At 46.4% G+C, this 14,174-nt stretch overlaps 2 protein-coding genes across 4 annotated transcripts in view; both read left to right on the top strand.

Moving 5' to 3' along the window:
* The window catches only part of herc2 (HECT and RLD domain containing E3 ubiquitin protein ligase 2), a 47,958-nt gene extending 41,427 nt beyond the window's left edge, over positions 1-6,531 (top strand). For all 3 annotated transcript variants that reach the window (XM_086224914.1, XM_086224912.1, XM_086224911.1), the window contains exons 80-91: positions 12-103; positions 210-349; positions 514-701; positions 809-1,006; positions 1,102-1,185; positions 1,685-1,826; positions 1,960-2,154; positions 2,365-2,477; positions 4,246-4,436; positions 4,524-4,629; positions 4,710-4,922; positions 5,637-6,531. In XM_086224914.1, the coding sequence (XP_086081040.1) occupies positions 12-103; positions 210-349; positions 514-701; positions 809-1,006; positions 1,102-1,185; positions 1,685-1,826; positions 1,960-2,154; positions 2,365-2,477; positions 4,246-4,436; positions 4,524-4,629; positions 4,710-4,922; positions 5,637-5,909 (1,935 nt within the window). In that variant the 3' untranslated portion in view covers positions 5,910-6,531. The remainder of the gene's footprint in view (positions 1-11; positions 104-209; positions 350-513; positions 702-808; positions 1,007-1,101; positions 1,186-1,684; positions 1,827-1,959; positions 2,155-2,364; positions 2,478-4,245; positions 4,437-4,523; positions 4,630-4,709; positions 4,923-5,636) is intronic.
* A 6,029-nt stretch (positions 6,532-12,560) lies between these two features.
* Positions 12,561-14,174, top strand: part of oca2 (oculocutaneous albinism II) — a 45,345-nt gene continuing 43,731 nt past the window's right edge. Inside the window, exon 1 of the mRNA XM_086223490.1 lies at positions 12,561-12,803. The gene's annotated coding sequence lies outside the window, so the exon portion shown is untranslated. The remainder of the gene's footprint in view (positions 12,804-14,174) is intronic.

The raw sequence follows: 14,174 nt of genomic DNA, 5'->3' as shown, positions 1-14,174 counted from the left end.
CTTGTTGTCAGATTGATTCTCTCACTGGCCTTGGAGTGGTCAAAGTGGAATGCGGCTCTCAGTTTTCTGTGGCTCTCACAAAGTCTGGAGCAGTTTACACATGGTATGTACAGCACAGGTAAGAGTATCAGAGTTAAATATTAGAAATGACAAGAAGACTCAGGTGTGTGTGTGTGTGTGTGTGTGTGTGTGTACTGTGTCATATCCAGGGGGAAAGGGGACTACCATCGTCTGGGCCACGGCTCTGACGATCACGTTCGACGCCCCAGACAGGTCCAGGGGTTGCAAGGGAAGAAGGTCATCGCCATTGCCACCGGGTCACTGCACTGTGTTTGCTGCACAGAGGACGGTAGGAAGGATGCGCAATGTTGCATTTTGTTGTTAAATACATCAGGCACAAAGAAGAACTTATTTTATTTTATTGTGTCTGGCTCGTCGCTAATTTGCCATCATAGAGTTCAGCTAAGTTGTGTTGCAGCTTCACATAAAGCTTTGCTGTTTTGTTTGGCTCAGGAGAAGTTTACACATGGGGTGACAATGATGAGGGCCAACTTGGAGACGGGACCACTAATGCCATCCAGAGACCACGGCTGGTGGCTGCTTTGCAGGGAAAGAAAATTAATAGGGTCGCCTGTGGTTCTGCTCATACACTGGCCTGGTCCACTAGCAAGCCCACCAACGCTGGGAAACTGCCTGCACAGGTACTGAGAGAAAGCAGTTCTCTGTCCAGAGCCTCCAGCAGATGGCACTAAAGCTACACACCTTTCCCCACAGGCTGCCAGTCTGACTTTGTGCACGTGTGTTAAAGGTACCCATGGAGTACAACCATCTGCAGGAGATCCCCATCATGGCGCTGAGGAACAGGCTGCTGCTGCTGCACCACATCTCCGAGCTCTTCTGCCCCTGCATACCCATGTTTGACCTGGAGGGCCGTCTGGGCCAGACAGGCCACGGGCCTTCATTAGGCTTCGACACGCTCCGCGGCATCCTCATCTCACAGGGCAAGGTGGGACAACATGGAGTTCAAAGTCAGAAGCTCACATGTAAAATGTATTACAGCGGTGTTTTTATCTGGCAGGACATTTTGTTTTCTTTGAACAGGAAGCAGCGTTCAGGAAGGTGGTTCAAGCTACCATGGTGAGGGACCGACAGCATGGGCCTGTGGTGGAACTGAATAGGATACAGGTAAACACAAGAGCACCACATAGTGCGACCAATACTAATGACCTGTCTCACAGTTACTTTCTCCACTTTCTTCTGTTCTCTACTCACTGTTGCCAACTCCCCCACTCCTCCGCTCTCGCTGTGAGGCTGTGTTCCAGATAGGCTCCTGAGCATTACATGTGATGTCTTTCATAATGGGATTTTTGTGTGTGTGTGTGTGTGTGTGAGAGAGAGAGAGAGATCTGTGGTCCAGACTGTCTGTAGGGGTTCCTGTGGACTTTACTCCACAAAGAGTCTTGGTTTGGGCCACTGCCTTTTCTCTCTCGCTTGCTCTCTCTCCCTCTCTCACACTAAAACACACACACTCACACACGTCCACATAGGGGTGCAGGGAGCTGTCATATCTAGGAATTCATGCTCATCAGTGTTTCTCTCCATCTGGCAGGAAGTCATTAAGCAAAGAACAGGAACAAATCAAACCATAATCTCTTATTTCTACTTTCCCCCTCTCTTCACCCAGGTGAAGCGCTCTCGAAGCAAAGGAGGACTGGCGGGTCCGGATGGAACCAAGTCTGTGTTCGGTCAAATGTGTGCCAAAATGAGCTCATTCAGCCCGGACAGCCTGCTGCTCCCTCATCGCGTGTGGAAGGTCAAATTTGTGGGTGGGTGTCCACAGACATACTCTAACGTCCAACACTTTACTTCAATACTTGACGCCTACCCATTGCCTTTACTGCGCTTTGAAACCAAGGGTCTGGATGCTTTTTGAGACCACTCCCCTTTATTTTCTATCAGGGGAGTCTGTGGATGATTGCGGCGGAGGCTACAGCGAGTCCATCGCTGAAATGTGCGAAGAACTGCAGAACGCCTTGACCCCACTGCTCATAGTCACCCCTAACGGCCGTGACGAGTCAGGAGCCAACAGAGACTGTTTCCTGCTCAACCCTGCCGCCAAGTCCCCCCTTCACATGAGCATGTTCCGCTTCCTCGGTAGGATCCAGTTAATCTCCCAGTCAGGTCTCCAGGGCTGTTAATCCCACATGAATAAAAATGGAGACATGTTTATTTTTAAATGGGCAAATGCTTCACACGCATTTTGGCTGATAAAACATCTGGCCGTAACTGTTTATTTCACTTTGTTTCTGTCAGAGTCAGCACAGCAGTGAATGTATGTAACGTGCTCTTCCTCGATGTATGCAGGAGTGCTCCTCGGCATCGCAATCCGCACTGGAAGCCCGCTTAGCCTGAATCTGGCTGAGCCGGTCTGGAAACAGCTGGCAGGCATGAACCTGACCATCGCTGACCTCAGTGAGGTACGTAGAAAGGGGTTCTGATACACTACACTACACAAATACACCATCCTACACACATACACGACCCTACACACAGACTAATGCTGAACCATCGAATGTGACCAGTTCAAGCACTGGACTTCCTTAAAAGAAGCAGTCAGAACCACATATTTGAGGCTGTAATATAATGTCTCGTTCATTAATTATCATCTGAATAATTTAGGTGTTTAAATATGAGTGACAAACACATACGGTGTATGAGGACTACAACATGTATTTGCTTAGAACTACGTAATAGTGTATGAAAAGATTTATTAGATGTTTATACACCACTTATAAATGCTACATAGGGAGACTTGTAGTGTTCACAATATCATCATCATGGCAATTGATTGAAATTCTGTGACTAAAAGCATATTTAGCATTGCAGCTCTCGCTGTCTAGTAGTTGGTCTGCGGTCTCGGTGGAAGACAGAGGAACACCAGCTACCGTTGGGATTCTTATCACCATACATACTCCATGATACTTCAACTTCAATACAGAGTATTGCAGTTTGATGTGACACATACTGTGATGAAGTACAGCTGCTGTGTACCATCTGGGGAGTCTAATGATATGTGCATCACATTATATTGATAACTTAGTGGATGAATTGCCATTCAAGGTAATTAGAATGATATTTTAAAGCTGTACTGAACACATTGCCTGCAGATGCCATGACACGCATGGTTCATGATATATATCAGTACTAGAAGCTGGAAGTGTTGTGAAGAAAAAGTATTGTGACATTCCTCTGACCACTGCGTCCCTTTGACCCCCTCCGAGATCCATCGTGGGAGACGTTGAGCTTCATGTTTCTATTGTCCCTCCTGATTAGCATCACCGTGCTGCTCTGATGAGACGTTATTGACCTCTGGTGGTCCCCAAGACGACCACCGGCACCAATAGACCGGTCATGTTTTAGTTTGCTGGCTTTCAAGAGACACGGAGCTCTGCAAGGTTCTGTCTTTTGCTTACTTTTATTTGTATGAAACTTGACAGCAAACACAGAAAAGGCAGCCATGCAGTCTATACAGGTCAAGGTCAGTCAGTTATGCCAACACTCAAGACGGGTTGGGTCATTGGTTCCACTTTCAGGACGTACAATCACAGAGACTCGTTAAAAAACATATGGAAGTGCTTTTCTATTATCACATCATCAAGTGTTTAAAAATCCTCTCGTTTACCTTAATGTAAACAAACATATCCGCCCTCACATGACGGAAAGCAGTACGTCTCCTCATGTTGTGATGTAAGATTCTGAGCCTCATGATCTGCATTAGAGGCTGCTACAAGAGCGCATTCCTGTCCATTCCTCCTCAGATTAACGCTTTAAGCCCATCAGCTCACTGTAAAGGGTCGCCGTGGTACAGAAATCTACAGTGAGAAACGCTTCCATTGGTACCTGGTTGTCAAAGGTTACCCTCAACAAGAGTGGGCTTTTGTTTGAGGCATGAGTCTACTGCTGCTCTCACGCTCTGATCATGAGCCCCGAACCATCTTTACTCAGGCAAAAAAAAGGTCTTTCTCCTCACAAAGCTGCTCTTGTGTTTTGGTTGTGCCCTTTAGATATCAGAAAGGTTAGATGGGGAATGAATGAACACAAGACTCGAGTGGATGGCTGTGAACCTCACGGGAACAGTGTTGTGGACAGTAAATCACCTACTGTACAGACGTGCGATGAATACTTGTGAAACGAGTTTGTTCTTGTGTTCCAATCTTAAGCGATGATCTGTTCTTATCTTCCCAGGTTGATAAGGATTTTATTCCTGGCTTGATGTACATCCGGGACAATGAAGCCACAGCGGAGGAGTTCGAGGCCATGACTCTGCCCTTCACCGTGCCCAATGCCAGCGGTCAGGACATCCAGCTCAGCTCCAAGTACTCCCACATCACCCTGGAGAACCGTGCAGAATATGTCCGACTGGCTATTAACTACAGGTGAGGGAACCTGCGGAACAAACAGAAAGGGGGTTTTCTTTCATGTGTGTTTGTCATCGCTCTCTACTGTCTCTCCTCCACCTGCAGGCTCCATGAGTTTGATGAGCAGGTGTCTGCGGTGCGTGAGGGAATGGCCCGAGTCGTTCCTGTTCCTTTGCTTTCGCTTTTCACCGGTTATGAACTGGAAACTATGGTGAGACGAACACACAGTCAGGTTGTAAATTTGCCTCCATGTTTGTCCCAGTTTGATAGTAAACGTGTCCTCCTGTCCAGGTGTGTGGAAGCCCAGACATCCCGCTGCATCTGCTGAAGTCGGTGGCCACCTATAAGGGGGTGGAGCCAACAGCGCCTCTCATTCAGTGGTTCTGGGAAGTGATGGAGTCCTTCTCCAACACAGAGAGGTCCCTGTTCCTCAGGTTCGTCTGGGGTCGCACACGTCTGCCTCGCACCATTGCTGACTTCCGTGGGCGGGATTTTGTTGTGCAGGTAAGAAATGTAAAAGTAGGTAGTAGTTGACGTTGTTGGAAAGATGCATTTTCACTTTCTTGCTGAGAGTTCGATGACAATGTCAGAAGACTTGGTATCAGGACAAAAAACAAAACAAAACAAAAAAAAAACAGGTATGCAAAACTTGTTTCTCGCTGGTAAAGAATCGCAGCAAGCAAAACCTTTAGATGAAAGGACCAGGACCAGAAACGCTTGGGTGGGACATTCGATTATCTGACTGTCAAACACGATGGCAGACGATTAGCTTAGATCCCTGTGAAACGGCTGTCCTGATTACATAATCCAACCTCCAGAAACAATGTGAGCTGTATTGAGGGGTTATGTGCTGGGCTATATTCAAGACCAGATGCTTGCCCTTGCTGTAAGGTTGCTAGGCAACCATGCCAGTACTGGGGCAAGAAACCCCAGCTTGTTGAACCACAGATTGTCATTTTCATTCTTCAGTTTTTGTGTGGAGTGAGAGGGACAGCGTCAGAGGGAGCGTGAGGACAAAGACGTGCTAGCCGTGAACCCTTGTCTTTATGCTAAACGAACTAGCTGTGCTAACACTTGTTTGACCACACTGAGTCGCGTCCATCTTCATATATAATTCTAAGCAGTGAAGTCAAGAAGAGTACCTCCCTATATACCAAACTAGAATGGTACTGAAAGCTGCATAACAAACTGTGATTTATTCTGATCATTTCTCTGTAGGTGTTGGATAAGTACAACCCCCCCGACCACTTCCTGCCAGAGTCCTACACATGCTTCTTCCTGCTCAAGCTGCCCAGGTATTCATGTAAGCAGGTGCTGGAGGAGAAGCTGAAATACGCCATTCACTTCTGCAAGTCCATCGACACAGACGACTACGCCCGTATCGCCCTGTCCGGGGAGCCCGCTGCCGACGACAGCAGCGAAGACTCCGATAACGAGGACGCTGACTCCTTCGCGTCAGACTCCACGCAGGACTATTTAACGGGACATTGAACTCTGACCTTCACGGAAAGGAGGAGTCCAGGAAGAATTTTGGTGCTGCCACAGAGAGACTGCGTTCATCATATCTATGAAGACTCACATTCCTACAGGCATTCTACTAAGTCACACACGTCTGTGGGGGAAAAATGTGCAATCAGCTTTAAAAGCATTATAACCTTAAGAGAAAGGTTTGCTCTTACTTGGGTTCTTTTAAAAAGGTGGGCTGAGCCAGGGCACGTGTGAATGTGTTCCATAGGATGTACATTATTACAGTAACAGAGTTGAGCACTGTGGTAGAACCCCCTCTGGTTTGTGTGAATCACTTGTCCCTAGTTTGTATATAGAAATGGTCGTGCGACAAATCAGTAGTATTACCTTTTGTTTGTTGGTAATAGCCATGTTTCTTTATAAAAAAAGCAAAACAAACATTTGTAACTTAAAGTCAGTGTTTCTCACTCGGCTCACGTCAGTCCGAGCCTTACGGAGTCCTGTATTTAGCCCCACCCACCACGTTTGTGCACTGTCTCCTTAAAGAATGTATATACAATGATTGTGCCATGTATTCACAAAAGGTCTCATTCCTGCTTATTAAATGTTAATACATTTCTGTTAATAAATACAAATAATAAAAGAGTGAAACATTGTGATTCTTTTGTCTTTGAATCTTTTTATTTCTATCCAATAATGAGCCACCCATTCAGCTCTGAAAGCTTAAAAAACAAGTCTCACAAATTAATAATCCCCTCTCTGGGTTCTGTTTGTTTCTGTTCTGTAAATCAGACGCTGCACTCTCGACAGAGGTGGTTCTTATTATCCATTGTGCTTTTGAAAGGTTTAGGGGCCTCATGAGATCCCACTATTTTTTTTTTTTTTAATCATTTTGCAGGTGTCCTCCTTGGACCAAATGGTGCTGTCGCCAAATCTGAACCTGTTTTTCTTCCCTCCATGTTTACCATCCTCTCTTCAACACATGGCTCAGAGGTTGTGGAGAGGTGGCGTGCTGCCCCGTGGTCGGACATCACTGCTAGTCTGCAGGTCTGTGGGCTCAAAGAAATTTCCCATAATTACCTCTGTTGCCATCACGGCTCGGGCATCATTAGGGGCTGCAGCCCCTTCACGTGCTGGGAAAAGTGGTGTGATGTCAAGATGTTAAGACCCGACTCACTCATGCAAAGACGCCACTACACATTCCTCCTAGTGTATCTGGCTGTAGTAGCTCCCGTGAGTGTAAGCGCCGTCTATGGCCCCACGTGTAAAAATCATGTGTATTTCCGAGTAGTTCAAAGGAGCGGGAGGAGGCGGGGGCATCTGTTTTATGAAGGCTTGATTTGGCTTAGAAATCATTAGCATTCTTTGTAGACTTAAAGGGTTTTTTTCAGTGATAATCACAAAGTACATTACACTGGTGGGAGTCAGGTGCTTTTCAATACAGTTCAGGCGAGCAGAGAGGAGAGTGGAGACGAGGAATGAACGGTTTCCTTCATCTGTGATTATGAGTTGTCTGTTAGGTTTCATAAAGCAGCCAGAAGCCCTGCAGTCTGAGTGCACGATTGCTTCCTTTAACAGCAATAAACATAGTTAAGTTCCCACTGTATACATTTTCAGCCAAATGGTAGAAGAGGTGCACTGACCCAGAATCTCCTGCCAAGGTTTCAGCAGCTCTGGTTATTTCACACGAGGGCTCTTTGTTCTTGAGTTCCTGCCTGAGGTTTAATCCCAAGCTTGAAGTGGAGAAAAAAAGTTGGAAAAGGTGATGCATAACAGAAACTGATGAGCAATTCAATGTTCACAATGACCGATGTGAAATTTCCAGCTGCTCTCCAGCTGTTCCTTTAAGCCTCACTTTTAAGATGGAATTCTGGAGACCAGGAGATACAAGAAGGACCAGCCTGAAACAACTTTTCAACCCCCCCCCCATTTTCTATGTTTCTGGGTCACGTTTGCTGCTTGTGATTCAGTTTCTGGGCTCTAGCGATGCCGGTCTCAGCGAACCGAGCTCAAATGGAGCCTGAGACGTTACTGAGAGGTTACAAGAGCAGTTAAACCTGCGTTCCCAAAATGACCCAACTTTCACTTGGTGTCTTACTGCAGTTTCATGTAGCTGTTGAGTTTTTGGTCTCGACCAGTGATGATCTCATTTGGAATTGAGCCTTGCCCCCCCCCCCCCCCCCCCCCCCCCCCCCTCAGATGAGGGAGCCATCCGTCAGCAGGCCTGCCGCGGGAGGCAGAGTCTCAATGTACTCAGGTCAAATTTTTGGAGTGAAAATGAACAGGAGGAGAAGCTTTGACCAAACAGCAGAGATCACCAATACAAATAAAATGTGTGACATGGAGTTATGCATCAAAGAAGGCATAAAAGAGACAGTAGAGCAGGGCATGCAAGGGTGTAGCTACCATGGCGACCTGTCTGCCACCCCTCGCCACTCTCCCAGTGGCTGACACATAGATGTTGTCCACTCATCTTATACAGTCCACATTTGGAGTGGCTTGTGTACTTTGATCTCAGCGTTCTGAAAAATATGTTTTTCTCTGGCAGCGTTGTGACTTGTGTGTTTCTAGAGGAAATCTCACGATGATCTTTTGAGCCAAGAGACGGGCTTTTCCTCAGGGGATGAACCTCAGAGGGAAGCTGGAGTGGTCTAAAGCTCAGGTATTTGACTCTCATCCTAGAGGTTTGACTGCACCAGTTCAAAGGTCAAGCAGGAGCCAGCATCAACGAAGAGGGAGGAGCCATGAGCGCAGAGACCTTTGTGTGTTCCTTGAATGGTCTTGAGCTTCAGACCCCCTCTGAAGTCCCTGTGGCCATGTTTGGAGTCTGATGTATGGGAATTGACTCCATGACTTGGCCTGGCAGTGAGCCAGGTGTGCCAGTGGCCCGATGAAGAATTTGGCCATTGTTGCTCTTAAACCGGTTGATTAAATATCTGCTGAGCCAAGGAGGTCACCGAGGCAGCGGCGCGAGGCTACTCATCAAAGGTAGACGGCGAGGGAAGAGTGGGAGGGAGAGTGATCACAGTGTGGAGGCGAACGGAGCCAACGTCTGAGGAGGGAAAGGAACTCAAACATTTCAGTGTGTCCCCTCTCTCTTGTTTTAAAACTCTCATTTGCACTCAGGTTTTTACAGTGAACAAAGTCAGGGCAAATGGCTGCCTGCCGAAAGCCCAGGTCTTCTTTTCGGATTGTTAAAAGGCATTTCCTCTGCTCTTCATCACCACTGTCACCAAGTGTTTGCCCACGAGGGAATGTCGGGTCTCTTTAGATTAAATTAAATTCACCAGAATGGTTCCAGACCTGCTCCACAGCTGATTTGGCACCACAGAAAGAATTAACTGACAAAAAGACATTTCTGCCCATCAGCAGCCAGGCAACCTGCTGATGCAGATCATGTGATATGATTAAATACTCCAGACTTCTGGCTGAGATGAAAACTTGTGATTTTTTTTTTCTCAACTGTAGCACAGTAGTTTATCTGTGGCAGTTAGTCGGACTGGGAGGAGCTGAGAGGCAGGTGAGAGAAGAACTCAGCTGATCTATTTCCAATCTGAATTCCCACCAGTGGCCATGAAATTTGGACGTTTGTCGTAGTTATCACTCTTGACGGCTAGGTGGTGCAGTGGTCCTCACTGTCCCCTCACAGCAAGAAGGTTCCAGGTTTGAGTCCCTGCTCGGGATCTTCCTGTGGGGGTCTGCATGTTCTCCCTGTTCCTGTGTGGGTTCTCTCTGGTACTCCAGCTTCCTCCACAGTCCAAAGACATCAAGAGGGGACGAGGCTGATTGATACTCTAAATTGACCGTAGGTGTGGCTGTGAGTGTGAATGGTTGTCTGTCTCTATGTGTTGGCCCTGCGATGGACTGGTGACCTGTCCAGGGTGAACCCTGCCTCTCACCTGAAGGCTGCTGGGATAGGCTCCACCCCCCCATGACCCTTAATAGAATAAGCAGAAGAAAATGGATGAACGGATGGATGATGGATGGATGGATGTTTTACTATGTGAAAATACTGACGGGCCCTATTTCAGTGTTGTACAGCAGCAGGCGGTTGTTGGGTGGAGGCATGTGAGCGCCGTACTTACGAGGGTTGTTTGGCCTCATTTTGATGTTTAGAGGGTGTGTAATTAGAGCGCAAACCATGGCGTGAAGAGGCTGCCATTTGACACCTAATTATTCATAGAAGTGTAATTGGCGTGACATCACTAAACCAATCAGAACACCTCCCGTCATTCCCTTCAAGCCCAGCTTGTGCCAGAACTTGGCCTGTTGCTGTTTTACCTTCGGGAATAATACAAGACTGCAACTCAGGGACGAGCAAATCGGTCTGAATGCGTTTAAAGTCTGCCAAACTCTTTCAAAATGAAAAAAAAAGAAGTTTGTAATAATCAAGTCATCACCACACGGGACTGAGAGTGCACCGCTACCCCAGTCCCACAAACAGGGGCAGAACCACTGACATCTACTGGATAATCTCTGGAGGCAGGAAAAGACTGCATGAACCTCCCTCTCTGAGCGTAGCTGGGATGCGTGTGAGACCCGTGACGTCACTCAGAGCGCCACTCTCCTCTCCTTGCTCTGCATGTGATCTCTCTTCTTATTACTATATCTCACATCGTCCCACAAGACTGGTGTGGAGTCTGACCCCGGGACATCTTCTCTGTGTAGCTTTCATATTCTGGTGTCACAGGCAGCAGTGAGTCCAGACCAGGTGACTCGGCTCACTCAATAGCAAACATTGTTTTCGCTGGCTTCTAAGAAGCAAGCAGGCAGAAGCTGGAATGCTGCAGACACAGATCACTCAGCTGTAAAGTCCACTTTGGGGAAGTCGATATTCTTATCTCTGGTTTGATTCACTTCACACACACACACATTATTTTGTCATTCTAAAAATGCTTTTAGACACATCAAAATGGGGAATCGCATCAGTACGATAAAAAAGCAATTTAGAAAAAAAGACTCTTCCTCTTCCTCTTCTGTAAAAAGGGCAGGCACGGGATTTCCATTGTGTAAAAATTCACTTGCCCTGACCTGTCTGACCTCTTTACACTTTTTAAACGTGGAAGTGTTCCACAGATCGTAATCACCCTTCTACAAAGATACGTTCGAGGAGAAACTGTAGTCCATGAAATTGAATTTCAATGGCAGATTTTACTAAGTTGACCGGAGGGGATCGTTTTCATCTATGAATGTTTTAGTGGTGGGAGCCTCTTAGGTCTTGTTATTCTGCTTCACTGTTTTTACTCATGAATGACAGCAGGTTAAAAACCTAATCTGCTCATTTCTCCCCGGCCAAATGAAAATGTATTTGAAAAAGATTAGAATGAGGATACGCGCCTGGAGTTTGTCACGGTTCACCCCAAATCCTAAAATATGATCTCACCTCTTAGAGTGAGTTGTTCCTGTGACTTCTGAAAGAGAGAGAAGAGTTTAGCCTTTAGCTGCGCTGGAATTATGACTAAAGTTGGAATGTATGATGGGCTGCAGCTTCATCATTTATTTATGGTGCTTTTTTTTTTCTTTCGGTATTTAATAAATTCCACATAATGGAGGATGAAGCCAATGATTACCACCAGTTTTTTTGTTTTTTTTGTCTGTCTGTCTGCCTGTCTGTCTGCAGCCAAAACTATGCAGCTGAATTTGACCAAACTTGGAGGAGGGATGTAGCAGGTGTCCAGGAAGGACCCGCTCAGTGTTGGGAGGATCCCTTCAACGTAACAAAACAATTACCTGTATCTTTCACCTTGTGAGTTGTCCTTGGCGGACTTGAACTTCTCTAACAGAAAAGCTCTCCTGTTTTAAAATGTGCTATAAATTAAAAAAAAAAAAAAAAAAAGTCTCGGTGATTTGACTTGACCTGACCTTTTGACCTTGTTCAAATAAATCTGGCTTAACCTCCTCACATCCTGCCCGACAGCCGCACAAAACCCCCCACTTTGAGCAGGCGTCTGCACAAAGAACCGCAACTTATTTCATCATAAAAGAAATTCGGACCACAAATTTGGTGTGGTCGTCATCGTCGTCGTCATCATCGTCATCATCATCATCATCATCTTAAAAATAGTGCTTTCAAACTCACCCAGAGATATAAGATCAGACGATGAAAGAGAAAATTCTTCTGTGGTGGCTGCAGCGGGGGGAGGGGGTAGAGTTTTCTCTGTGTCTGACCTGTCTGACCTTTCTCCACCTCAAATCTGTGAGTTGACTCATCTCGGAGAGAGACAGGATTACTCTCACCAGCTCTCCCACATGAATCTCACATTAATCCCCAAACTAATTAGAACCGACATATTTCTAGTCCCAAACTCAAGTTCAGGAACTTGAACTTATTCACATGAAAATGTCCTTAATTTACCATCACATAGAACAAATCTGTAAGAATGTAATGAGCACAATTGTTTAGTTGAACTGAAACGGTTCTTTCATCAGTGGATTGGGAGCGCTGGAGGAGGATCCGGTGGATCGGTGGGGGGGGGGGGGGGGGGGGGTTACGCAGGGAGGAGAATGATTGAATGGGAAAGTTTTCTGTTAAGCAGCCATTAGTGGAGAGAAAACTGTGCCACTCCCCCCTCCTCCTCTCCACCAGCGGCACCACCACCATCATCATCATCACTAGCACCACTACCACTCCTCCTCCTCTTCCTCCTCCTCCAGAGCCACACTGCTCAGGACAATCTCCCTGGGTTTCTGGGCAGCACCAGAGAGGAGCAGGAACACCTTGGACGCTCTCACTCTATCAGTCCCGCCTGCATCGGCACCGGGACGGCCAGCTTCGATTAATACCTCCGATCTTCACTGCTGGATTGTTTTAACAGCACAAACTTGACCATCATCACTTCACCCATTAGTGTTCTTTCTATCATCACCATCATCACCATCATCACCATCATTGCCGGTGCCTCTATCACATCCATCAAGGTAAGTTTCATCTTTTCTCTTTTTACGAGGACAAAATAAAGGGTCACTGATGAGGTGAATCATTTCATTTGTGTGTTAGTGGCTAACGGAGGGGATTTACCTCAGCGTCATCCTGCTCTGTGGCAGATTAAAAAACACCTCCTAACCCCTTTAATGTATAAACTAATCAAAATGGCTGGAAAATTGAGGGAAAACACAGTTTTACTGGGTTTTAGATTGAATACTTCACCAAAAACTGCAATAAGAGAAAAGAAAAAAGACCCATCCTGGACGTATCACGGTAACACGGTCTGTTACAGTGGTTATTTCCTCCCCTGTATAGTTTCACTCGTGTTTAAAGACAATTAACTGCAGTGGAAAGACAGCAGTTTGTCTTCCTCGCTGCACACACAGCCCACAGGTGGGACGCCATATAAAAAGGGTCATTCTTCGCTCTGATGAGGCACATCGCAAGTATTGGGCAAGGCTGTTGTGTGCAGTGTTGCAAAACTCTGTGAAATCAGCCAGAAAAAAAATCATTCATGAATTCGAGATCCATCAATATGTAATTTAGAGAGTTTTGTGTCTGTAAACAGTAAACGTGTGTGAGTGCCCCCCCAGGCCCTCGTTAAGAACTTATTTCTGTCAGTTCCTGCAGATGTTTTGCAGGATCAGTTGCTTGACTCCGCATCGCCTCTTCAAAGAACTGTAGTGCTTGGAGGTCTTATCGCTCAGAGCTCAAATGTCACACGTGAGCTCCAGTTCCTGCCTTTCATAGGAGCAGTAATCCTGTCAAATTCATAGTGGCCTTTGTGTTGACGAGGGTCACGTGCTCCGGAGGCGCCCTGATCCACTGACCTGAGCTGCTGTCCTTCACTCAGCTGTGCTCCTCACGTTGGCTTCCCCGTCTGCACAACAAGAGATGAGGTTATAATCAGCGTCCTTATCGCCTGCGCGCGTGAAACAGCTGGATCTTTGTGGCCTCCCTGTTTCTTTCTGCTGCTGGGAAGAGAACGTAGTGACCTGCACTCATCGGGAAGAGACGATGTCATTCACGCAAGTTGATGAGAAAAGTTCCAAAGTTCATTTGTAGTGCAAACATTTGATTTAAGAAAAATGGAAAAAACAAACAAAACAAACTTACCGCTTCAGCTTTTCAAATCATCAAAGCTGATATGTAATCAGGACTTTGCTACTGACACACAACCACTTGACTTGTGCAGCTGTTAGAGTGAGAATGTAGCTCGACTTATCCCGTAGTGACCAGTAGTGACATGGTCATGGATGATGGTTCCGCCCACCAAAAGTTGATTCTGCTGGGAATTTATGCCTTTGTGTGGATTTCCTCCATGTGATGTGCTTTCTCCCGCTATCAAAGGTAGCGATGTGCTG

The sequence above is a fragment of the Aulostomus chinensis genome, chromosome 14 (genome assembly GCF_037954235.1).
Source record: "Aulostomus chinensis isolate RoL2024-O1b breed Wild chromosome 14, RoL_Achi_v1.0, whole genome shotgun sequence".
NCBI lineage: Eukaryota > Metazoa > Chordata > Actinopteri > Syngnathiformes > Aulostomidae > Aulostomus > Aulostomus chinensis.
The sequence above is the reverse complement of the archived record's forward strand: the minus strand, read 5'-3'. Positions and strand labels throughout refer to the sequence as shown.